Here is a 26,504-nt window from a genome sequence, read left to right on the forward strand (position 1 = left end):
ATGTTTGTGGGCTAAAGTTTCTGATCTAAAGTTCCTAGGATAAAAGTTTCTGGTCTAAAGATCCTAGGCTAAAAGTTTCTGATCTAAAGTTCCTAGGCTGAAAGTTTCTGATCTAAAGTTCCTAGGATAAAACTTTATGAGCTGAATGTCCTGTGATAAATTTTCTGGGGTAAAGTTCTTAAGTTAAAGTTCCTATTATATACATTTCCTAGGATTAAGTTCCTGATATGAACCCTTTGGTCTAAATGTCCTTGGTTAAAGCTCTTAGACTAAAGGTTTTTGGAAGTTTCTGGGCTAAATCTCCTGGGATACATTTCCTGAAGAAAAAAAAAAGATCCTGAGCTATACTTCTTGGGTTAAAGTCCCTCAATGGACTACAATGTTCTGGGGAAGCATAGCAAACTACTGCATAGTAGTGTTCCAGCGAGGCAAAAATGACCAAACTGAACCTGCTCTCTAGGACTGGAGTGGTTTAGATCTGCTCAGGACAATCACATTCCTTCATTTATGATTTACGTCATGGGCTTCACTTAAGTTTTAAGGACTGCATTTGGCCTGAAACATCGCTGATCATTCTCCTTATTCTTTCTCAATGCTTCTCGTTCCTATATCTTCTCTCATCTGTTGCTGTGTCTCGTAAGGTCCTATGTGAAGCCACAGCAGCCTGATTTCTGTGGATTCTGCTCGATGATATCATTGATTTGGAACTTCGGCTCTTTAGGCAGCTCAAGACACCGGCCAATCAACTCCCTGTAGGACACAGAGGCAAAAAAATGAATAACAAATACAACAGGATTCATATCAGTAATACTTACATGCTTTAAAGTAGTTGGCATTTGGGACAAAAGTCTAGTTCAGAGGTATACCCTTCTACTCCTTCTAGTACATTAGGAAAAACGCTTGGGAATATCTCGAAACATTGGTACAAGTCCTGTTTGGACAGTAGTAGTTTCTCAGACTGCCATCTGTAAGATACATTGCTCAGATATCTTTAAATTAATTAAGGACAAATGGGTTTTCATTCTCTTTTCCTGGGAGCACAGGGTCTCATTTGTCAACAGTATATATGCATAGTATTGTTGTGTAAACTGTGCCATGGAAAAGACAAGAAGTATAGGGGATTTTAACACCACTGCAGGTTTTTAAAATGTAATCGGGGCAATAGAATGCATGTGATGTAAACACTTGGGCTTGAATGAAAGGTAGCCCAATTGACCCTCACTCATCCCAGCTTATATCATAGCTCCCTGGATAAAATATTTGCTAATACCATCAAATACAGCTAAAGCTGATCTACTGTAGATGGGGGTGGGGGGGGGGGGTCACCAAATTCCACCAGGATAGTGCTGCTTGTTTCTAGTTTATCCCCAGACCATTTAATACACAACGAAAAACAAAAGTGAAGTACTCACTTTGCTGCAGTCATGAAGGCCAAATCTACGTTGACACCAGTTTTAGCACTCGTCTCCATAAATACGACACCATATTCCTGTAAAGTAATGCAAGGAGTCAAGGTATAGATCCATTTATCCTTTTAGGCATGTAAACTGGTCGCACAATACAACCTGAAGCATCACTCAGAAATAATAGAAATTTAGTTGGATTTGCTAGTTGAAACGTAAGCATGGTCACTTCATTTTAAACAAACAGATGATCTCAGACGGCTGAACAAGATCTTCTAAACACCCATCTTTTCAGTGGCCGTTTTCTTTCATTTTACAGTATTTGATTTATTTCCATTTTTTATACTAAAGCCTATAGTTTGTCAAAATGTCAAACCTTCATGGTATCTATCTGATTGCTAATCAATAAATTACTACAAATGTCACTGCAATTATGTTTGTTCTTGGGGGAATAATAATAATAATTAAAAAAAGAGTATAATGGTTTGTACAGTAACGCACCCTGGCCAGTCTCTCTCCATCCTCCCGTTTGATGACTCTCCCACTGTTCATATCAGCCTGAAAAAAAATAAAAGCCCAAAAGAAGTGTGAATATATACAGGTATGTGTGTGTGTGTGTGTGTAAAATATGTGTCTAAGTTTTGTGTGTCAGCTGAAGTTTGTAGTACCTTGTTGCCTAGCAGCATGATCACTGCATCACTCTGTGCATACTCATGGATCTCTGTAAGCCATGCCTATAAAGGGAAATTCAGCCAGTATATATATATATATATATATATATATATATATATATATATATATATATATATAAAGATTTAGTGCACTTTTACTGTCAAATCAATAACCGTGCTTACCCTGATGTTGTCAAATGATGACTTGTTGGTGATGTCATACAGCAGGAGGAGAGCTGCGTAAGGGAAGTAAAGAAGAAAGAAAAGAAAAACATCTACCTAAAGTTCATATATATAGAATGCACTGTAATAGTGGGAGAAGAGATGGCAAAGAGAAATGTAGTTGGGTTGATTTACAGTATTATCATTGTTCTTTTAAATAAAATATTATATACTGTTATTACTATTGATACTATACTTATTATCATCATCAGCATTATTCATTCTCCAGCTTTTGATAGCTTTTTGTATATATTAGTGCTTTTGCATACGGTACATTTGAATACATATTCAGCTACAAAATGCAAAACAAATAAACTCCTACTCTTATGCTTTCCACCCACAGCCATGCCACGGAACTGTCTCAAACTGAACCGAATAGAAATGGATTGATTTGAATTGAGTTCCACTGGTCTGAAACGGATCTGCAGCAAAGTCATCGATTGAAGCTCGGCTAAATTAAATTACAATGAACCTGAACTGAGTTGAATTGATATGAATAAAGCTGAACTGAACAGAGCTGATGTGAAGTGAACTGGAGTTGAATGAATCAGATTCTGATTAGGCGGATTCTCTCACCGTGGGCATCTCTGTAGTAAGCATGAGTGACGCTGCGAAATCTCTCCTGTCCTGCTGTGTCCCAAATCTGAACCCGAAAGAACAAAGACAAAAGGCTGCAGCACCAGCACATCTCATCTGTACATTTACTTACCTTCTAGAAACACCCTTCATCACAAACACATGCTTTAAGGCGTTACAAAAAACTGGCTTGCCAATGTGTTAATTACATAAATAAGTAAATAAATAAATAAAGGCACTACAACACGGTCATTACTAGTGACAATGAAAGTGTTTACCTGTACAATAATAATTAAATAATTTCACTAACTTATTAATACATTTATCTGCACTAATGTAGGAAAAACATATATATATATATATTTTTTTTTTTTCTCCGAACAATAGACACCCCAACCCCCATACATGGAATCAGATGACTTATAGATATTATAGATATGTTTAGAAGGAGTTTTTTTTTGTTTGGGAGCCAAATTGCAGGTAATGTTGCTCTTCATTTAAATCTACAACAGCTCCTCTCTGTATAGTTAGGATCTAGGATCAGACAATGAGACTTATTTGTTTATGCTAGAACTCTTGCGAAAATATTCTATATTGCATATTGCAGTATGTTGAATAATCCTGTAACTGCTGAAATATGATTGGCTGTTAATATTTTGATTATAAACACACTCAGTGCTATATGCCTATGAAATAAGAAGATTCTATTTCACATCCCATAATAACCCAGTTACTTTCTAAAAAAGAAAAAAAAAAGTTTTAATGACTTAAACTTGTATCCTTGGGAACAATTCAAGTAAGACGACAACGCTTACAATAAAGAGAGCTGTGTAAATAAATCATCATGGCAGATAGATAAAATAGCAAATGAATAAAGAAAGGAATAAATGCAAGAAAATCAGATAGTTAAGTGGTTTAATGAATTCGGATGATGTGTTGATTCATGGTCATAAAACTTTCTTACCTGCGGTCATCTTCACTCACCTGTAATTTAACTTTCACCTCTCCGACAGTGACGACTTTATTCTGACGAAGTGAAGAGAATGTGTAAGACAGCAGTGCAGTATTAAACACAGCTTCATTTCACATGGTTAAGAGTGGACTATGCTCTGAGGCGACATGACCCCGGTGTGATGGCTGTCGAAGTGAATTGACTGCAGCTGTGGCTTTCACATGAGCTCTGTGGAAATGGCTTTGGCTTTTCATAAGAACATGGACTCGAGATAAACCTTCAGTGAAACCACGTGAACAGAAAGTGTTCAAGCACATAAAGCACTGACTTCTTATTACTTCAATTGATAAATATGACTCGAGGCTCAACCTCTGACTCAGTTAGTGTGGTACAAATAGAGAACATATGTGTGTACATTTATTCATTTAGCAGACACTTTTATCCAAAGCGACTTACAAATGAGAAAGATAGAGTTTTTTGACCACAGTAACAGCAGACATGTTTGGTGCTGGCCAAAGACAGCTTTTCAGGAGAAGCACCTCATACCAACTGTGAAACAAGGTGTGTGATCACACACCTTGTTAGGTGAATGTTATGGTTTGGGGTTGCTTCACTGCCTCAGGGACTGGACAGCTTGCATTCATTTATTTATCTATGAATTCTGCATTATATCAAAGAGTGCTTACATTTACATTTATGTATATGTGCACACAAAGCAAACGATTATTTATACAGCAAGAATTTAATGAGAAAGTTTAAAAAATATCACAAAAATGACCAGCACAACTACTACTAATGGTCTGCACTTATATAGCGCTTTTTTAACCCTAGCGGTTCCAAAGCGCTTTACACTGGTTCTCATTCACCCATTCACACACACCAATGGTAGCAGAGCTGCCATGCAAGGCACTAGCTTGCTATCAGGAGCAACTTGAGGTTCAGTGTCTTGCCCAGGGAAACTTCGGTATGTGGAGTCATGTGGACCGGGAATCGAACCGCCAACCCTACGATTAGTGGACAACCCGCTCTACCACCTGAGCAACAGCCGCCCATCATTACTACTACTACTACTACTAATAATAATAATAATAATAATAATAATAATAATAATAATAATAATAATAATAATAAGAAGAAGAAGAAGAAGAAGAAGAAGAAGAAGAAGAAGAAGAACAGTACAAATGCCATAAAATACAAATAATAACCTAGGAGAAAAAATGGCTTCAGAGGCTTAAAGCCACTTCTTAAAAACACTTCTCTACGAAGTCCAAGGACAATCTCTCTTACATGATTTATTTATTTATTTTCGTCCCTGGAACAGCCAAGATTCTAACAGTGTGTGACTGTGTATGTATGTGAGTAAGAGAGCCAGAGTGTGAGTGTGAGCGAGTGAGTGAGCGAGTGTGTGAGTCACCGTAAAGCCGATGCCCACAGTAGCAGAGAAAGAGCCTGGGATGAACTTTCCCTGATCAAACTGCACCAGCAGGGATGTTTTCCCCACACCACTGTCTCCCACCAGGATTGTCTGCGGAGGAAATGTGAAAAAGAAACATAGACAGAGAGAAAAAGAGAGAAGGGAGGTAGAAACAGAAGCAGAAAGGGTTAGAGAGAGTAAAATAGACATGCGGTACTGTATTACTGTGGAAATACTGTGAAAGTAGTGTACAGTATATAAAGAGTTTCAAAAGAAGGATAAGAAGAATGAAAAACATGGTAGATAAAGGAATGGGACGTTGGGACAGTGTAAATCTAGATGTTTAAATGTATTTTATACATTGTGACATACGGTTTGTGCTAATATGCACAATAATTACTTTTTTACTTATTATCTGACATAGATTCATACATTTTAATGAAAAGCAAGGTCACAAGAGTAGAAAATAATCCTGAAAAATGTTTCACTCTGAAAACCATCCAGTTGTTTCACCCTATGACTATTTAGACATGTCTTTCATGGGTGTATGTTTACCACATGCATTGTAGCACAAAGATCACTGTTGAAGCATGAATCTGAACTCTGTCTCCATCAGGTCGAATGATGATTATTTACTGACACGTTTCTGGATAACTGAAAACAACCATACAGTCAAAGTAAAGCAGTGAACACAAAAGGAGTATAAATACACAGGCTCTTGCAAGAGCAAGAATGAAAAAGACTTCTTATATGGTACTCAAAAAAAAAAAAAAAAAAAAATTATATATATATATATATATATATATATATATATATATATATATATATATATATATATATATATATAATAAAGTAGGATTAGAACTCCAATCCAGCAATGAGCTCCTAAAGCTGGCAGAACTAGGACACAAAACTGTTTCCTTTAATGTGAGTGTTTGAGGAGATAAGCAACAGAAACACACTTTATGCAAATGGTGTAAAATCCAGTTTAGGCCTCTTTTCCACCATAGGGCCAACAGATGACTACAGCTTTACCAGCACAGACTTGTGGATGGTTATGGCTTCTTTTCATATCTGGTAAAACATTTGCTCAATCATTGAAAGATTCTTACTTTGAATTCTAACGGTGCTACAGCCAACTGACCTTTTTCTCAGGGTGGGAAGACGCTACCCTTCCGTGGAGATTAGAGCAATGCTAGCCAGTCATTGTCATCTCTTAGCTCATGTATATAGAAGAGGGCATTTTCTCCTCCACTAAAACATGTTCAGCATCTCTGTGTAGCATGAGTTTCAATTCAAAAAAGCTTAATGGCTTCATATTACTTGTGTAGCATTCCATATGTTCTCTCCATGTTCATACGGATTTTCCTCAAGTTATCCTTCCCACCTCCCAAAAACATGCATTTAGGCAGTAGGCTATGCTAAATTGCCCCTAGGTGTAAATGAGTGAATAAATGAATGGCTGTATGGTGCCATGTGATGTACTGGCATCCTATAGTTCATTGTGGGTGAATTTTTCCACCCAGTGTTCCTGAGAACAGGCCCAGGATCCACCATAACTCCATAACCAGGATAAAGAGGGTTTACTGGAGATGAATGAATGAATGAATGAGTGCTGTGTTTTGGAGGAACACGTCCTCTCTAGATGGTAGCAGTCATGACATAAGGAAGAACTAGTGGGTGGGTAATAGATAACACAAACCAAATCCTGAAAACAGAACGAACACAATAATTGGGTAAGTTCTTTGTATGTAACAGAGATATGGTAGTTTCCATCATCCTCCAACATGTCACCATCTCGGCCATTTTCTCTGAGCCGGGATGAAAGAGTGCACTTGAAGACTAAGTAAAAAACACCAGGTGGCACCACAAATATGACGCAAGTGTAAAACAAGTCAGCGAACACGTCTGTTTCACCGAGCCTTATAACTAACCGCATGAAGGAACCCCTGCTGAGCAGAGAGTGCAACTCTCCATGACAAACTGTGAAGAGGTGGAAATGCCACCGAAGCAGCTTCTGTCCCTGTACAAAACAAGCTTTTTTAGTGGAAACAAAAGAGGCTTTTTTTTGTCTAAATGGTTATTTCTTGAGTTATCAGAGTTAGAGTTGTGTGACTCCACTATCTGTTTTTTTTTTCCCCAGGCATATAAATAATTTAAATACGATTACAAATTATACATTTTTTAAAATGAATTTTAGTCTCCTGGAGCCAAAATAAGTGAGTCTAAATATTCAAGGCCAGTTCTTCTTACTGCAGATGGAAATGAGATTCAGTCATTGATTTTTGATGAATCAGTAGATGGATGGGTGGATGGATGGATAGACATGAATATGATTTAATCTGACAATTAAATGATGTGTAGATGGGATGATTTGTTGTATAGGTGCATTCGACTTGTTTAAAGAATTGATAATGGATGAATGGATGAATGGATACAGGTATTCAACTCAATTATTTTTTGATATGTATAGCATTTGTAACAACACGTTGTCACAAAGCAGCTTTACACAAATCTAATGTGAATTTAGATTGCTAATTAACAAGCCAGATTTGTCAGCAGTGCGGAAAAAAAAAAAAAAAAGCTTCCTGAGATGACAAGAGGAAGAAACCTTGTGAGGAACAATACTCAGAAGGGAATAAAGCCTGGGACTGCAACTGACAAGATGCACCTAATGCAATCCAACACATACTTTGAATTGCACATTAATGCATAGACCTTCTGTCATAAAATAAAGAAATGTTAAAAGTGAATGTTTTAGTGATTAGGGCTTTGCATTTCCATACAAGATTTCCATAGTAATAAGCCCAAAAAGTTGGCGTACTTCATCAGTTTCCTTGGGATTACAATATTAATTAGGTGTTCATGATGAAATTCAGCATTCAGCCAATGTGACGCTTTTATAAACCCCGGTTGAAAACCACTGAAGCTTCCAGGCTGCAACAGCAAAGACTTTAAAATTAGAACAAGGTTTGCACCAAAATGTGAAAAAAAAAAAAAAAAATGTAGATATTTATGCTCACAGAGCTCTTTTGACGATTTCTACCCATGCCTTTAAGGCAACTGAATGAATCAACACTCCCAAATAATTCTGACCTTCACACTGTTTTCTTTCACACAGTCAGGAATCTTTTTTAAACCACCCTCAAGGCCTTCCAGTTCACACTCCTCCACTCGCATTAATGTTCACACATGCTCAACCTGCCAGTGCCACGTCATCCAGCACCATGCCGGAGACTGAAGATGCGGTTGCCGTGACAACAGCAAGTCTCAGGCGAGCACGGTCCTCCTCTCCCCCTTCTCCCCATGACAGGAAGTAATTAGGCGGAATCAGCACAGATGCTCTGAAATTTGTCAGTGTAAAGCAAATGCATTATGTGAGCTTTATTATGTAACTGTATGAACTGATTGCTTGGCTGTCAGAAAACATTCATGTAATTATGACAGACTTGACAAAACAATTTTCTTTGGGAGCATTAAAAAGCCAGCTTCATGAACATTATGCTTCACAGAAAAAGGAAACTGAAATACACAAATCTAAAATGTAAAAAAAAATAAATAAATCTAAGAATACTGTCTACGGTAAATGAGTGAATCCACTGAAATACACCATCTTTTCCCACTAGAGATCAAAAAATATAAAAGTTATGGATGAAATAATGGACTAAAGGATAGGATCTATTTAATTATATGATGGATAGATGAGTAGATGGGTGGATGGATGGATACCGTTTACTTTACCATTTACAGAATCATACCATAGATGGATGGATGGACATACGGATGGATTTATAATGGGAGCAATAAATGGATATTATTTGTTGTAACAGTTGTATAGTGGATGGCTAAACTAATGCTTAGATATATTGTGAATACAATGTATTTTATACCTGATATGTTTGATGGGTGGAGAGATGGATGAGTGAGATTTATCAAGCATTATATAATGGCTAGTTGGTTGGAGATATGAAAGAGGGATAGATCAATGTATGGGTGGGTAAAAGATTGAGTGGATGGATGAATGATGAATGGGTGAACATGACTTAAGAATTATATAGCTCATAGTTGGATGGGTAAAAGATAGGTGCATAGATTGTTGGATTGATCATGGCTGGATGCACGGGTGAAATGACTTATTTTAAGAATTATATGATTTTCATGGGTGGTTACGTGGATAATGGATGGGTGCACAGATGGATGGATGGATGGATGGAGAGATAGATGAATATGATTTGGATGATAGAGCATGCTTGAATGGATTGGTGAATATGACATTTTTAGCATTGTCTAAAAGCTTTATGGATGGTTAATGGATGACTGCATAGCTGGATGGATGGATGGATGGATGGATGGGATCTGTTTCAAATTACATGATGGATTAATGGACAAAAGAATGTATGATGGATGGATGGATGGATGGATGGGTGGGATTTGTTTCAAGAATTATGCAGTATGATAGTTGGACAGACGTAGAGACGGATGGATTTGTGAATGAGTGAGTGGATGGATGATGGATAGATAGATGGATGGACAGAAGGATGTATGGATGGGTGAATGGTTGAGTGGATGGATAGATGGATTTGCGAATGATTGTGTAGATGGATGGACGATGGATGGATACATGGATGGACAGAAGGATGTATGGATGGGTGAACAGGTGAGTGGATGGATAGATGGATTTGCGAATGATTGAGTAGATGGATGGACGATGGATGGATACATGGATGGACAGAAGGATGTATGGATGGGTGAACAGGTGAGTGGATGGATGGATGGATGGATGGATTTGTGAATGAGTGAGTAGATGGACGATGGATAGATAGATAGATGGACAGAAGGATGTATGGATGGGTGAACAGGTGAGTGGATGGATGGATGGATGGATGGATTTGTGAATGAGTGAGTAGATGGATGGATGATAGAGGGTTGAATGATTTTTTTGGATAGACACATAGAACTAAAAACTCTTTTTCCAGCAACATGTGGAAAAAAAATCCACAAAATCCCATTTGTGCTGATGTAACTCCGTCAGAATGTACTCTAGTCCACATAGTCAGTGATGTAACACTGTGCTATCCACAGGGCTTTCTGACCACAACTGACACCTATACTCCCTCCATCCTCCCCAATGAGGCTGGCAGCTAATGGACACATTCTCTAAAACCCCAAAGAGCTTGAACCCGAGTGCGACTACATCTCTCTTCTGCTTCCAGCTCAATACATATTCATAATTCACCACATACCCTACACAAACATACATCCATTCAAACCCAATGACGCACCACAGTGTTACAATCTGCAGGCTTATCATATAGCATGTGCAGTCTGTGAACTGACACCAAGTAATGCGAATGTGGCAATTTAATCCATATAACCTTAAGAATCATTTTATTTATAGATGAAAAGGTAACTCTATATATAACATGCCTGAAGGTAAACTCTCTGACTGATTTTAATGTAACACAATACGCTGATTGTTCCTTCTGGATTGTGCAATTGAAGTAAAGCAAACTGAAGCATCCATGCATGATTGATCTGAATGAATTGAGCAGAGACTGAGAACACGAGCACAATGTTTTTCCACTTGTTTCTAATCCAAATGTGTTTTCATGCTCTAACACAGCCATTAAAAAGCTCTTGAATGGCTTTTTAATAGATTGATGATTGGAGATGCATTTATTAGAGCAAAATATTAAAAATGTAGCTTACATTTCTCAGAGAAAATGACATGACTGTAAACTGTGTCTTTCCTCGTCACTGGTGTGGTATCCTTATCTTTCGTATATTTAATATGTAAAATTCACCTGGAAATGTGGATATAGTGAAACTTTATTTAAGGTAAATGGAGTAGCAGTTTTTAGAAAAAGTACACTACATGCACTTTTCTAGGTTAAAGACGCATAAGGTGAAAAGAACAAAAGGTGACTGTGAGTCATTTAGTCCCATTTTTTTTCGGAGAATGTATAGTATGGCAAGACTTCAGTCGAGGGGTTAGGGAAATGCTCTAAAGAACTAAATAACTGAGTATGAACATGTATAGGCTATGTGCACATGTTAACACACTCCATAGCCTATAGCTAAGACACATTTTATCTAAGAATGAGATCAAATCTATTGAAATATAACCTGTTTTAGATATTCTGTATATGCAAATAGTGAAAATATATAGGCTTATATGTATACAGGCTATATGGGTATGTTGTCATACAGTGTTGTGAGAAAGTATTTGCCCCATCCTGATTTATTCTGTTTTTGTGTGTATCTTAAACTAAACAGTTTTAGATCTTCAAACGAAATACAACAGAAAACAATGGCAAACTGAGGGCTACACTTTGGATCGTTGTCTTGCTGCATAATCCAGTTGTGCTTGAATTTTAACTTACTGAAGACCGGACATTCTCCTTTAGGATTTTCTGGTAGAGAGCAGGATTCATGTTTCCCTCAGTTATTGCAAGTTGCCCAGGCCCTGAAGCAACAAAGCATCCCCACACCATCACACTTCCTCCACCATGCTGGACTGTATGTATGATGTTCTTTTTGTGGAGTTCTGTGTTTGGTTTACGCCAGATCTAACAGGACCCCTGTCTTCCAGACAGTTCCACTTTCAACTCATCAGTCCACAGAACATTCTTTTGAGGATCATCAAGGTGTGTTTTGGCAAAATTCAGACGAGCCTTAATGTTCTTCTGGGTTAGCAGTGGTTTTCACCTCGTCACTCTTCCATGGATGCCATTTTTGCCCAGCATTCTGATAGTGGAGTCATGAACAGTGACCTTTATTGATGCAAGAGAGGCCTGTAGGTCCTTTGATGTTGTCCTTGGCTCTTTTGTGACTTGCTGGATGAGTCGTTGCTGTGCTCTTGAAGGAATTTTGTAAGGTCGAACACTTCTGGGAAGGTTCTCTACTGTGCTGAGTTTTTCCATTTGGAGATAATGGCTCTCACTGTGGTTCTTTGGAGTTCCAGAGCCTTTGAAATAGCTTTGTAACCCTTCCCAGACTGATGTATTTCAATCACCTTCTTCCTCATCGTTTCTGGAATTTCGTTCAACTTTGTCATAGTGTGTTACTGGGTAAGACCTTTTAACCAACTTCATGCTGTAGAAAAAGTTCTATTTAAGTGTAGATTTGATTGAACAGGGTTTGCAGAAATCAGGCCTGGTTGCGTCTAGTCCAGCTGAACCCCATTATGAATGCAGTTTCACAGATTTGTGGAATTAGTAACTACGGGGACAAATACATTTTCACACAGGCCCAGTTGGTATTGGATAACTTTTTTGCTTCAATAAATAACATCATTTATAAACTGTATGTTGTGTTTACTCAGGTTGTCTTTGTTTCATCTTAGATTTAGCTTTCATTTCTGAAACAGTTTAGTATGAGATATACACAAAAACAGAAGAAATCAGGATGAGGCAAACACTTTTTCACAGCACTGTACAGTGAATTGAATTAAGATATGAGTCTATGTATGTACTTTTCCCCCCCTATGAGAGATATTTGCATATAGTTTGGATGTGCCTTTGGTTAAAGAAACACAACTGCACAGTAGGATAATTAATGCACATAATTGGCTCGTACTTGCTACCTTGGGGAACAAACCTGTGCTGTACCTTTTCTCTAACTGTGTCAGAAAAAAAAATCCTTGATTATCTGATGTTCAGTTTACCTTGTGCGTTAAATCCTGGTCGTAGAGACCATACACGGTGCAGCCTTGCTCATCTTCAGCCTCCAGGTCGTCCCGCGCCTCCGGTTCCTCTCTTGTCTCCGGTTCCATCGCGGTCTGATCTGTGTGATGCTCACAGCGCGAGAGCTGGAGAGGCGCGGTCCAGCGCGCGCTCCTTCCCAGCCTGCGTACGTCACCTCTTTCGCAGCAATCCCACTGTGAAACCGTGACGTAAAGCTCAACGTCATCACATTTTTAGAAAGAGAGAGAGAGAGAGAGAGAGAGAGAGAGAATAAAATGAACCAAACAAAATTAATGAATGTTTGTTTTATAATAAGAATAAAGACACGCCTCTTTTCTGATATGCATTATGAAAAATGATAAATATCTCCTGAACGTACATGCATTGATCGTTCAATGGCGTGAAGACTAATAATGAGTGACCACTAGATGGCGACACAATCATTTCTAAATTCCCTTCACTTCAATTCACTTCTGTTTAACCCAAAGAGGCGTTTCAGGTTTTATTACAATAATTCCCTTATTCCAAGACATTTATTCCTTTATGTTTATTGTGTACTCCCCCCTCGTTATTTCCTTATTGATATCTCAAAGTCAGCTAAAACTCTTAGGAAGACCACTGTTTTTATTGAGCTTTATTTAAAAAGATATATAATAAACAAATCAACATTTTCTCCCTTACGTGTGTATAAAGTCCCATGTAAAATTTACACATGTGGTATCTGGACACGTCACATGTTAGGTTTCACACATACTGTTGTTTTACTTTACAGCATTTGGTTTTCTCACATGAGCCATTCAATGGTCATAGTGGATCACGTGACATCATGTGAAGACGATTAAGTTGAACCTTTGCATGTTTTTTTTCATGTGATCACATATTACATACACTACTAATGAAAAGTGTGGAGACACTCGACTGAAATGTTTCTCATGATCTTAAAAATCTTTTGATCTGAAGGTGTATGGTTAAATGTTTGAAATCGGTGTTGTCGATAAAGAATATAATCGTGCCGACATATTCATTTCTTTCATTAGAAAACGAACAATTTAGTCACAGAAAAAATATTTTTTTAAACGGACGACTTGGAGCAAAATATTCGGAAAAGCAGCCGATAAGAGTGCAGCGTAGGTGTGAACTCCTTTAATACTGTTTAAAAAGCATCTCAGGGAAATTCCTCAAGAAATGCCAAGAATACATTTCTGGAAATTCTAGGCAAAAAGGGCATCTACTTTGAAGATGCTAAACTATTATATTATTTTGATTTTTTTTTTTTTTATCACAACATAATTCAAATAGCTCCCTTTGTGTTACTCTAGAGTTTTGATGACTTTATTATTATTATTATAAAATTTGGGGGAAAATAAATAAAGAATGAGTGTGTCTAAACTTTTGACCGGTAGTGTAGTCAGATAAAACACATAATTGTTGTCCACATGCCGAAATGTCCTTGGGTAAGACACTGAACCCCAATTTGCTCCTGATGGCAGGCTAGGGCCTTGCATGGCAGCTCTGTTGTCACTGGTGTGTGTGTGTGTGTGTGTGAATGGGTGAATGAGAAATAGTGTAAAGTGCTTTGTAGAACCTCTAAGGTTGAAAGGCTCTATATAAGTGCAGACCATTTACCAACCGATGTACACGTGATTCTTCCGTAAAGTTTGACATGGCAGTTCTTCAAAAAATGATGTTTTATAGTCTGAATTTGCATACTGAAACTTTATAGGCTCATATTTTATGATGTAAGAACACATACGAAATCACTAACTCTCGCACTTACTTGTTCTTACTGGTTTAGTAAGCACTTCAGTCTGACCACGGTCATACTGGATCTGGAGCCTGTCCTGGGAATACCAGACGTGAGCTGGGAATACACCCTGTATGGGATGGCAATCCGTCACAGATATACAATCAGCATTTCTCAAAAGAAATTGCACCAGAGACACTTTTAACAGTCTATGCATTTAAATGTATTCCCCCAAAACATGTATGTAATTCATAAAAGGTTTCATAAATTAGAATGAGTCTATTTAAATATGCAAATCATATTTGTAGTATATTATCTGAATCACTTATAACATACAACACCACCTTTAAACTTTGGGTCCAATGATTGAGGCCAAATGACATGCTGAGGAAGAGAGAGATTCAGCTGATTACTGAATTTATCTCACATTTAACATTGTGAAACTCTTTGGTCCATATCAGTGTCATACAGTGTCAGAAACCACATGAACATGTCGGAGATACTGATGTGGTTAATGGCAGGGACGTGCAGAAGGGGCAGCTCTGGGGGATCAAGCCCCTGCCTTTTTCTAAAATATTACAAGTGCCCCTCCCAACATTAATTAATAAACAATTATATAATGTAAAAAGCATTTGAATTCAAATTAATACCAGAGCGTGTACAAAACAGTATCAAAAGAATCACAAGAAAGTCAGACAATGTTCCTATTTATTTGTCCGACTCGAGTTAGCAGTCAGATAGTCTCTCTTCAACAGGCAGACAGGTTTGCTGAAACCACTAGCTCTTCTGATAGCCTTTTCGTAATATTGGCAGCATTTTATATGCTTATTGCCGATAGTTTTCAAACTGATTGAGAGGGAATGTGTTGGTAAATACTAGCTACTCACATACGTTACATTTCCAGACATGCAAGTAACCTTGTTATATTATATGTATGTTATATAGTCAGTAAAGGCACGATGACTTAAAGAAATTAAAGAAAAACCGAAGAAGGAAGCAGCGAAAGGGACATCTTCCTCATGAACATGGGTGAAAAAAGCTGAGCTAATATGAGACAATGTGAGATAATTGCAAAAAAGGCATCATGTGTTTAAAAAGAGTTAGGCTTGCTGCAGTAGTCTGTGTTACATGGTGTTCTGTTCGGTCATACACTGATTACCCTTGCCCCTCCCCCCGTGGCAACGCCCCCACTGTCGTTTTTGCCTTTTTATATAAATAAAAGCCATTTAGTTCAGTTGGAGAACATTCAGCAGACGCTACAATTATAAACTGTCGCAGCACAGAATAATAATGAACCCACTTTTCCAGAATGTGAATATAGTTATATACACATATATACATATAGTAACTTGCCCCTTGTTAACTAATATGGCAAATTTAGTCCTGTAGCGTAAGTGATATGAACAAAAAAATTGTGATATAAGATCAATAAAATCTGATTTTATCTTTTTAAAATGAAATTTAGAAGGCAAAAATGACAAGCTTTGAGACTAAAAAGCCAGCTCAGCAAGCACTGCTTCAGTTTTATGGAAATCAGAGTGCTGCTGCCAAATGTAAATTTAATTGTGAAATGAATAGTTTTACTGACTTTTACAGAAAGTGACATACAGCGGGTGTGTCATTACATTTGAGGATGGTAATACTGTAGCTTTTTTCAAAATTTCATAATGTTTAAATTTTCTTTCAAAGATTCTTTGGATTCCTCTCTCCACTAAAAGTTGCTGTTTTGTTGTAATTATTTCTATAAATGTCCATCCATCTTCTATACCGCTTAATCCTTTTCTGGGTCACGGGGAACCTGGAGCCTATCCCAGGGAGCATCGGGCACAAGGCAGGGTACACCCTGGACAGGGTTGCCAATCCATCGCAGGGCACACTTACACTCACACACCCATTCATACACTACGGACACTTTAGACATGCCAATCAGCCTACCGTGCATGTCTTTGGACTGGGGAAACCGGAGTACCCGGAGGAAACCCCCGCAACACGAGGAGAACATGCAAACTCTTCACACACAGGGTCACGGCGGGAATCGAACCCCGACCCTGGAGGTGTGAGGCGAACGTGCTAACCACCAAGCCACTATTCATTATTATTACAATGTCTACCAATGTGATAAGAATATGTAGTTAAATTAAAGTTAGTAAAGTAGTTAAAGTAGTAAAATTAGCTCTTTGTTGATATAGCCCTTGTTTACATTTGAGCCCTGCCCATGAGGAACTCTCTGCACATCCCTGTTTAATGGTTGTGATTGTGTATGCTTGAATAATGCTAAATGAGTAGCTACAAGCTTCTGTACGTTCTTGGATACATTAGCCTCGCAGCTCCAGTACAAACTAAAGAAGTATAAGACCCCAGACTGATTGCCAGACTTGGTCTATTGATGACATTTGAATTAAGTGGATAATTGTGTGAATTTCCTTTTTTTATATATAGTACCAACTGTGCTACTGGAAATAATTTAAACAGATCCAAGAATTTTCCAAATTCGACATGCCTCTGCACCAACTCAGCAGCTTATGTAACGCTCACACTCAGGAATGTGGACTCAAGTAGAGAGTTGACTGGCAAATTCCCAAAATATACAAAATGCACAGACGCAGTAAGCAGGAAGGAAAATATAGGAAGGGGATCTATAAAGGACTAGAGACAAAAAAGACGAAGAAAGGCTAACAGGAATCCAGCTGTATAGCTGAAACCACAACCTTTTCACTATACAGTGCACTGTTGATGTTTTACTGTTTTATGTTGTCACTATAGGGGGGATGCAGGGCACACAATACCCAATGAACACACAATGAACAGTTTGTTTAGAATAAAAAGTATGGACTAGGATACTATTTCAGTCAGAGAGCAAGACTTTCCAAAAAGCAAGGTGGGAAACTACCGACTTAAATGAGGAACAGGTGCATGTGGAATGTGGAAAGCTAGGAGGGTCAAAGAAGGCTTTTTTTTAAATGTATTTTTTTTTAAGTACAGATTTGGCTATAAATAACATCAATTCAATGAAGTGTAGCAGCGTAAATTGATTAAATAATCAATCAATATGATTTATTAGGGGCGCACGGTGGCTTAGTGGTTAGCACGTTAGCCTCACACCTCCAGGGTTGTGTATGCGGCCACGGCTCTGTGTATGTGGAGTTCTCCCCGTGCTGCGGGGGTTTCCTCCGGGTTCTCCGGTTTCCTCCACCAGTCCAAAGACATGTATGGTAGGCTGATTGGCAGTTCCAAAGTGTCCGTAGTGTATGAATGGGTGTGTGAATGTGTTTGTGATTGTGCCCTGCGGTGAATTGGCACCCCGTCCAGGATGTACCCCGCCTTGTGCCCGATGCTTCCTGGGATAGGCTCCAGGTTTCCCCATTGAACTGTTTTTACATAAAACAGTCCAACTACCATCTACTTTTTTCCTGTCATTACCCACAGACATACTGTAAAAAGAACTCATTTGGGAACATCTTATCCTTGTCAGTTTCCTCCACCCCTGATCGCACATTTCCCTTATTTTCATATGTATATGAATGTACATACTGTATGATTACACTAAATAGCATGTCCAACTGTTACACCAATTCTGTTGTCTCAGTATCAGTGGCTGTAGTGGAGCTGTACTGTTTACAGTAGTATACTGTAGTATATGATTTGGGACAAAGCCATTATCATTCTGCTAAGTTGCTTTGTGACAATGTTTACTGTTAAAAGCACTTTACCACTATAAATTGAATAGAATTGAATTAGTCTCTGATCAAATATCAAATCCTTTCTTTTTGTTTCAGAGTCTGGAGTTTTGACAAAAGCTCTTTGAGCTTCAAACAAGGAGCAATTTAAAGGAAATTAAAACGAGTCTGTATTTTTAGAGTACTAAACTGTACATTGATATTGATAACCAATTGATATTCATAACTCTTAATTATTATTTCATTAATTCACATCAATTCACTTCGATTAACTCCGCTAGTTAACTTCACTAGCTTATTATTAGCAGTGGATAGCTATTAGCTACCAATGTTGCCGTTACCTCAGCTGTTATCCTTGACTTCATGTCGAAAAACGTTGTTTTTAGGGGTTCTCAACTCTTCTTGTTGAGTCTCTTGTATAATTTTTACACTAGGTTTAAACTTGTTGCACTTATACTGGTTTGCTGACATTGCTGATGTTTTGTCTGAAGTTAGGAAAAATAAATAATGTAAGACTAAACATGGGTAAAAAATAAATGTAACCAGTGCCTTTGGTGCCTTGTCCTGAAATAGAGTTGAAGGCACAAAACCTTTAAAAAAATAAATAAATAAATAAAAATATTGATATGATTAGAAATTGTTAATCTGACAACATTGCAAATATTTCCTAGAATACCACTTTTTTTTTAAATTTATTATTATTATTTTTTTATAGTTGCTTTCTGACCAGTTTATTGCTCTCCCACTTCTCAAATGTATCACACCAGATCTGAGTCATCACCATTAAACATGAAAAAGACCAAGGAAATGACTCCTTTAACTGTGCTACACCCTGCTGAAATGTGATACAATAAATGTAACATAACTTTACGCTAAATTTTTATCCCATAATTAAGACTTTGGAGATTATTAGCGTAACAGATGATAGTGTTGAGTAAAGAGCACGCTGTGTTGCCATTGACTCATGCACTGATCCACTCAGTCTGACATTGCTCTCATACTTTCCTGGCTCATTTGCTGTGGAGAAATCTGGAGGTAATTTGGAGCCCCAGAATTCATCGCAATCAGACAAAGAGACTCTATCGTGGCCTGGGCCTGTGCAGATTAAATAAATAGAGCATGAAGAACAAAGCCAAGTGACAAAGATGGATAGGTGTTTTGGCAGGAAAAAAAAAAAGTTGGATTCCAGTTTGATTATTTCTTAGGATTTCAATGGCATATATATATATATATATATATATATATATATATATATATATATATATATATATATATATATATATATATGGTTTTGACAAATCACTTGCTCGGTTGATTCTTACAGCTTTTGTGCTCTCTGCTAATGGAAGAACCTGAAGAACCAGTGAGTTCTCAAATTCAAATAGCAAATTCAGAATAGCCTCCAAACCACACTGTTGATGTTATTCGACAAGCTTCACAGAGCTCCATTGTCTTCGTGTTTTTAAGGTTGTGTTGCTTTTCTCTAACCACAGATATTCACATTCAAATTTTTCCCAAAGAATCCACACAAAAAGAAAAACACATGCTGCATAAATACAAATAATAGTTTGGTGAAGATCACACTGTCCACTGCACAAGAATACAGCAGAGATGGCTCAGTGTCTCTTTTTTCCCCTCATCAGCCTAATCAAGGGAAGGAAATTGCAGTAAATGAAATTATAGTTTCTTACCCTAATAATATATTGCCCTTTTAGTCAATACTTTGTGCTACCTCCCTTTGCCAAGATAACAGCTCTGAGTCTTCTCCAATAATGCCTGATGAGGTTGGAGAATACATGGCAAGGGATCTGAGACAGTTCCCCCATACAGAATCTCCACAGATCCTTCAAATTTCCAGGTTCACGCTGGTGGACTCTCCTCTTCAGTTCACCCCACAGGTTTTCTATGGGGTTCAAGTCAGGGGACTGGGATGGTCATGGCAGGACCTTGATTTTGTGGTCAGTAAATCATTTTTGTGTTGATTTTGATGTATGTTTTGGATCGTTGTCCTGCTGGAAGATCCAACCACGGCTTATTTTAATCTTTCTGGCAGAGGCAGATTTAATATCTGTGATATCTGACATGGATATTTGAGTCCTGGTCCTCTGGAAGAAAAACAGACCCAAAACATTAAAGGACCACCACCATATTTAACCATGGGCATGAGGTACTTTTGCATATGGCTACCTCTCTGTGTGCACCAAAACCACCTCTGGTGTTATTGCCAAAAAGCTCAATTATCTGACCATAGACCCCGATCCCATTTGAAGTTCCAGTAGTGTCTGGCAAACTGAAGACGCTCGAGTTTGTTTTTGGATGAGAGTAGAGGCTTTTTTCTTGAAACCCTTCCAAACAACTTGTGGTGATGAAGGTGACTTCAGATTGTAGTTTTGGAGACTTTCTGACCCCAAGACACAACTAACTTCTGTAATTCTCCAGCTGTGATCCTTGGAGATTTTTTGGCCACTTGAACCATCCTCTTCACAGTGTGTTGAGACGATATAGACACACGTCCAATTCCAGGTTGATTCATAACATTTCCAGTTGACTGGAACTTCTTAATTATTGGCCTGATGGTGGAAATGGGCATTTTCAATGCTTGTGCGATTTTCTTTTAGCCTCTTCCCATTTTGTGAAGCTCAACAACCTTTTGCGGCACATCACAGCTATATTCCTTGGTCTTACCCATTGTTATTAATGACAAAGGGAATTTGCCCTATGTGTTACCTCATATTCATACCCCTGTGAAACAGGAAGTTACGGTTGAACAATTTCCTGTTCCTAGTCACCAGGTGTACTAAAAGAAAATATAAAATATCAATGGGAATATACTTCAAGTATATTTTTTTCTTGTATGAATTCATACAGGTGTTAATAATTGCTGTACACCCATATTTAACACACACACACACGCACACACACACACACACACATATATATATATATATATATATATATATATATATATATATATATATATAGGATAAACCTGTGTTGTGTTTGCAATTGTATGATCAGAGCAGATTATTTTTGTGAATTTTGTTAACAAAATATCAAAAGGTTAAAAAATAAAGACAATTTTTCACAGCCTTCTTTGCTCATATTCACCAAGGGTGCCAATATTAGTGGAGGGCACTGTATATAACACCGTCATTGGCTGGATGAGGGAAGCAGAGACCACTGAGCTTTGTAGCAAGTACTTTGAAGATCTAAATAAAAAGTAAAGTATAAATACGTTGAAATCACACTTAAGTATAGTAATGAAGTACAATTACTCAGATATTTTCCACCCCTGGGCCAAATACAAGAACTGGTCTGTATTTAACAAAGAATATTTTTACATCTGTCCCTGGTGCAAGTCTGAATGTGATTTTTAATATCTGGCAGAGAAGAGGGTTATTAAACAAAATTATGACTTCTTTCACCACAACATTTTTGTGCAACAAGCAATTGGAAAATCAAACATACTGTTTAAATATAAACCTGTAATACAGAATTATGCTTTTAGTGCAGAGCAAAACACTCTTACTGTTCATGACAGATGGTAAACACTCTTTACAACCAGCTCTGAGATCTGATACCAGATTAAACCAGCTCATTTCACATTTGTAGCATGGAAGGCAAAGGAGTTTTTGTGAAAAGCCTTTATTAATTCAAAATGCTTGTCAACAGAGAGGTTTAATATCAACATGAACTCTTACAGAAACACGGAATTCGGCTTGAACAGATAATGTGTACAAAACAAGTATCTATCTATCTATCTATCTATCTATATAGAGTATCTCACAAAAGTGAGTACACCCCTCACATTTTTGTAAATATTTGATTATAACTTTTCATGTGACAACACTGAAGAAATGACACTTTGCTACAATGTAAAGTAGTGAGTGTACAGCTTGTGTAACAGTGTAAATTTGCTGTCACCTCAAAATAACTCAACACACAGCCATTAATGTCTAAACCGCTGGCAACAAAAGTGAGTACACCCTTAAGTGAAAACGTCCAAATTTGGCCCAAAGTGTCAATATTTTGTGTGGCCACCATTATTTTCCAGCACTGCTTTAACCCTCTTGGGCATGGAGTTCACCAGAGCTTCACATGTTTAACCCAGGCTAGTCATACACTTTTTTAGATTAAGAAAAACAACCAATAAACAACAACTTTTCTAATCAAGATTGTAGGCCTGTAGATTATATTAGGCTTCAGAGCAGTAACCTAATGAGTCTCATAGAATAACCGGTGGTGGATTCTCTTTGGAGCATTTTTTATGGACAGCACACACACTGAGTTAGGTTTACCAGGTGCATCTAGTATCTTCTATCTAATACACTGAGTATAGGTGACAATGTGTGTGTGTGGATCATTCAGAAAATACAGCACTAAACACTTTCCTCAACGTATCAGATCTTTGTTTCCAATGCAACCATAACATAAAAAGTGTGCTTTTGTTAATGTGTTGCTAAAGGAGAACGTTGTGTGTTCTGGACCTTGGCCAGATGGTGTCGTTTTTCATATTCAAATTTCAGGTTCTTGTTGGAGCAGTTTGAATGTTTTTGTTTAATGAGCACCGGTGCATATAAATGAAATGTCAGGTCTTCTGACCTCTTTTTCTTCCCTGTACGTTTACATTTACATATTTGGTGACGCTTTCTTTCTTTTGTTTTTTTTTTTAAATGACTTACAATTGAGACAGGACACATGTGAGTAGATGAGAGTTAAGGGTCTGAGTGGCAGTGCTGGAACTTGAACTCACAGCCTTTCAATCTGGAGCACAAAGCCTTAAACACTGAGAAACATAATGGGATATTTCTTAATATTCCATATATCATGCGTGACATTCTTTATATTTAAACCAACTGAAACGTTAAATATGGCATGAGATAATTTGAGACCTATAGTAGAGTACAAAAGTCTTGTAAAGAAATGTTGTAAAGCAAAGATGTGTTCAAAAAAGATTCTACATGCAAAATACTATGGCAAGCAGAAAACAGCGTGAACCTAAATAAAGTCAATATCTGACTTGCCTTAAAAATGCCTCAGTAGTCTCAGGTAAACTTTGTACAATTTTATAAGAAAATTGGCGGGAAAGTATTTCTAAGTATCTTGAGAACCACTCACAATTCTTCTGAGACTTTAACATTTGCTTTTGTCCATCCATCCATCTTCTATACCGCTTTATCCTTTTCAGGTCACGGGGAACCTGGAGCCTATCCCAGGGAGCATTGGGCACAAGGCGGGGTACACCCTGGACAGAGTGCCAATCCATCACAGGGCACAATCACATACACACTCACACAGCCATTCATACACTAGGGACACTTTGGACATGCCAATCAGCCTACCATGCATGTCTTTGGACTGGGGGAGGAAACCGGAGTACCCGGAGGAAACCCCCGCAGCACGGGGAGAACATGCAAACTCCGCACACACAGGGCCACGATGGGAATCGAACCCCCGACCCTGGAGGTGTGAGGCGAACGTGCGAACCGTGCGCCCCCATTTGCTTTTGTTTTTGCGGATAATGACAGCCTTCATCCATTTTTGTCTGAAAAAGTACTCTGTTATGTAATATGTTACTTTCTTTACTCAAATACACCCATCTTTCTGTAACTTTTTGTTCAAAAAGTAATGTTCATCATTTATGCCTATATTTGACTCGGTGATACTCAGGCCTAGTTTTAGAAACCCTATACTGTCCCTGTAAAAAAAGACTGCAAGTTTTTTTTACAGGCAAAGACGTATAGTGAAAGAAAGAAACAGCCACTGCACGTCTAAACAGCCTATTTATAGACACAAGGCAGGATCTGATAACAGACAGAAGTGTGTGACTGAATGTTGGCTGGATGCTTAGTGACTGCTGGAATCCTGATATGCCGAAGAGTGAGACGAGAAGCAAAATGACTGAACTAGAAACAGAACAGACTGGAAAACTTTAGACAGACCTTCCAAAGTAATCAATTATATATCTACATAGTTTCTGTCCTACTACTGTCTATTATAAATGCAGAATATCACTCCTGAACTTCTATTATTATACTGTGTGTTAGCATCACTTCAGCCACAGCAGAAAAAAATGAACTGAAAGAAAGGACTGTGAAGATGAAAACAATGGACAACAGTACTTAGACACCCACGTCCCAACATTCCTCCCTCTGTCTCATTGTGTGCCTCCTGTTTACTAATCGACAGAACAAAATGCAGGCAGGGACAATAAGGTCAAAAGAGCTCTACATGAAAGTAAAGCTGTAGGAATACATATATATAATTCACTGTATAATATCACAGCATCTGCTTCCAGTTTCCTGGAAATGCCATGCAACTGTGCAGCTGCAGTTCTAGGATTCGGTTATGTGTTTTTCGGTTTTCGTTAGAGTTGAAATGAACTGCTTATAAATTAGACTGTTTTACAAATCTTGTAGAATATCTAGTCCATACAGCACCTCGAAATAACCTTCATGCCAGTAATAATTTTTTTTTACAAAATTTCCCCTTTAATGTTGAAGGTTGGATATTTTTTTTTTTTTTTGTCCTTAGCTCATCATGGAGCTATGAGACCCAAAACCAGACTAAATATCGGCCTTAAGCCACATCACATGCTTTACTCACTTGTTGATGTGGTTAGGATACATCACAAACAAACACATTGAATTCACAAATCTTGAAACATGGTAAACATCTATAAACTTTACCATCTGGCTGTAAGGTTATTGGCGCAGCCATCTTGGACAAGCAGAGGAATTTTGTCTTACCATATAATGAATTTACCATCAGTCACCTCCCAAAGTGCCATCGGTCACCTTTTATCCATTTGTGGTTACATTTTATGCTGTTTTACGTCCACAAAACGACTAATAACAGCTATAAACTATCATCCCCTCACTAGCCTCCTTTTTAGCTCTCCTGAAGTTAATAGGGCAAAAATGTCCCCCGCCATATAGACTCTCCCATGCCAGAAATTTACAGCATTATCTCTGACTGTTGCAAAGCCCTGACACTTCAGACTCCTGGCAAATATCCCACTATACAGTATAAAGTCCCTGTGTAAATTGTAATTACAGAAACGATAACATTTTGAACAAGTACATTAATATCAATCTGTGATTTGCCCTGCAGCTGGAACTACTGTCAGAGCTGCTGTTATATATATATATATATATATATATATATATATATATATATATATATATATATATATATATATATATAAATGAATCTACACCTTCAGACTAATCTGAATTGAGAATTCAACCACACGGTGTACAACCCTAATTCTGAAAAAGTTGGGGCAGAATGGAAAATGTTAATAAAAACAAAGATTTGTAATTTGTAAATGTACTTTGATTTGTATTTAAACGGAAAAAAAAAACGTATAAAGACAAGGTATTTGATGCTTTACCTAATCAACTGCATAGTGTTTTGAAGGTAAATGTTTATTTTGAAACTGATGCATTACAAGTTGGGACAGGGGCAATTTAGGACTAATAGTGATGTGACGAGTTGAAATAAGAAGGTGATGTGAAACAGGTGAGGCGATCGTCTAATCATAGTATATAAGGAGTCTCCAAAAAAGGCCGAGTCTTTCAAGAGCAAGGATGAGTCGAGGCTCGCCAATCTGCCAACAGATGCGTCAGCGAATACTCCAACACTTTGAGAACAACATTCACCAAAGACAAGGATTTTGGGCATTTCACCTTCTACAGTGCACAATCTAATGAAAAGATTCAAGAATCCGGTCAAATCTCGGTGCGTAAAGTGCAAGGCCGAAAATCACTTCTGAATGCGTGTGATCTCTGATTATTACATCATGAGTCGTAATGGATATCCTGACATGGGCTCGGGAATACTTTGGTAAATCTTTGACAGTCAATAAGGCTTTACTATGCAAAGCAGAAGCTGTACATCAACTCTGTCCAGAAGCGCCGCCGACTTCTGTGGGCTCGGTCTCATCTGAGATGGACAGTAACACAGTGGAATCGTGTTTTGTGGTCCGACGAGTCAACATTTAAAATATTTTTTTGGAGAAAACAGCCATCATGTTCTCCGGGCCAAAGAGGAAAAGGACCGTCTGTCATTGTATAGAGGTGTGTCAGTGCCCATGGCATGGGTAACTTGCACATCTGTGAGAGCAACATTAATGCAGATAGATATATGCACATTTTG

General features: G+C 37.8%; 1 protein-coding gene across 1 annotated transcript; it reads right to left on the minus strand.

Annotated features, from left to right (window-relative positions):
* Positions 1 to 421: 421 nt before the first annotated feature.
* On the minus strand, positions 422 to 13,012 carry LOC128617367 (ras-related protein Rab-37). Its single transcript, XM_053640449.1, has 9 exons — positions 12,905 to 13,012; positions 5,239 to 5,349; positions 3,857 to 3,898; positions 2,873 to 2,939; positions 2,258 to 2,310; positions 2,072 to 2,137; positions 1,905 to 1,961; positions 1,413 to 1,489; positions 422 to 750 (listed from the first exon to the last, which is right to left on the minus strand). The coding sequence occupies exons 1-9, from the start codon at positions 13,010 to 13,012 to the stop codon at positions 645 to 647; spliced, it is 687 nt and encodes a 228-aa protein (XP_053496424.1). The 3' UTR covers positions 422 to 644.
* Between the last annotated feature and the right edge of the window lie 13,492 nt (positions 13,013 to 26,504).

This window comes from Ictalurus furcatus, chromosome 13 (genome assembly GCF_023375685.1).
Source record: "Ictalurus furcatus strain D&B chromosome 13, Billie_1.0, whole genome shotgun sequence".
Taxonomy (NCBI): domain Eukaryota; kingdom Metazoa; phylum Chordata; class Actinopteri; order Siluriformes; family Ictaluridae; genus Ictalurus; species Ictalurus furcatus.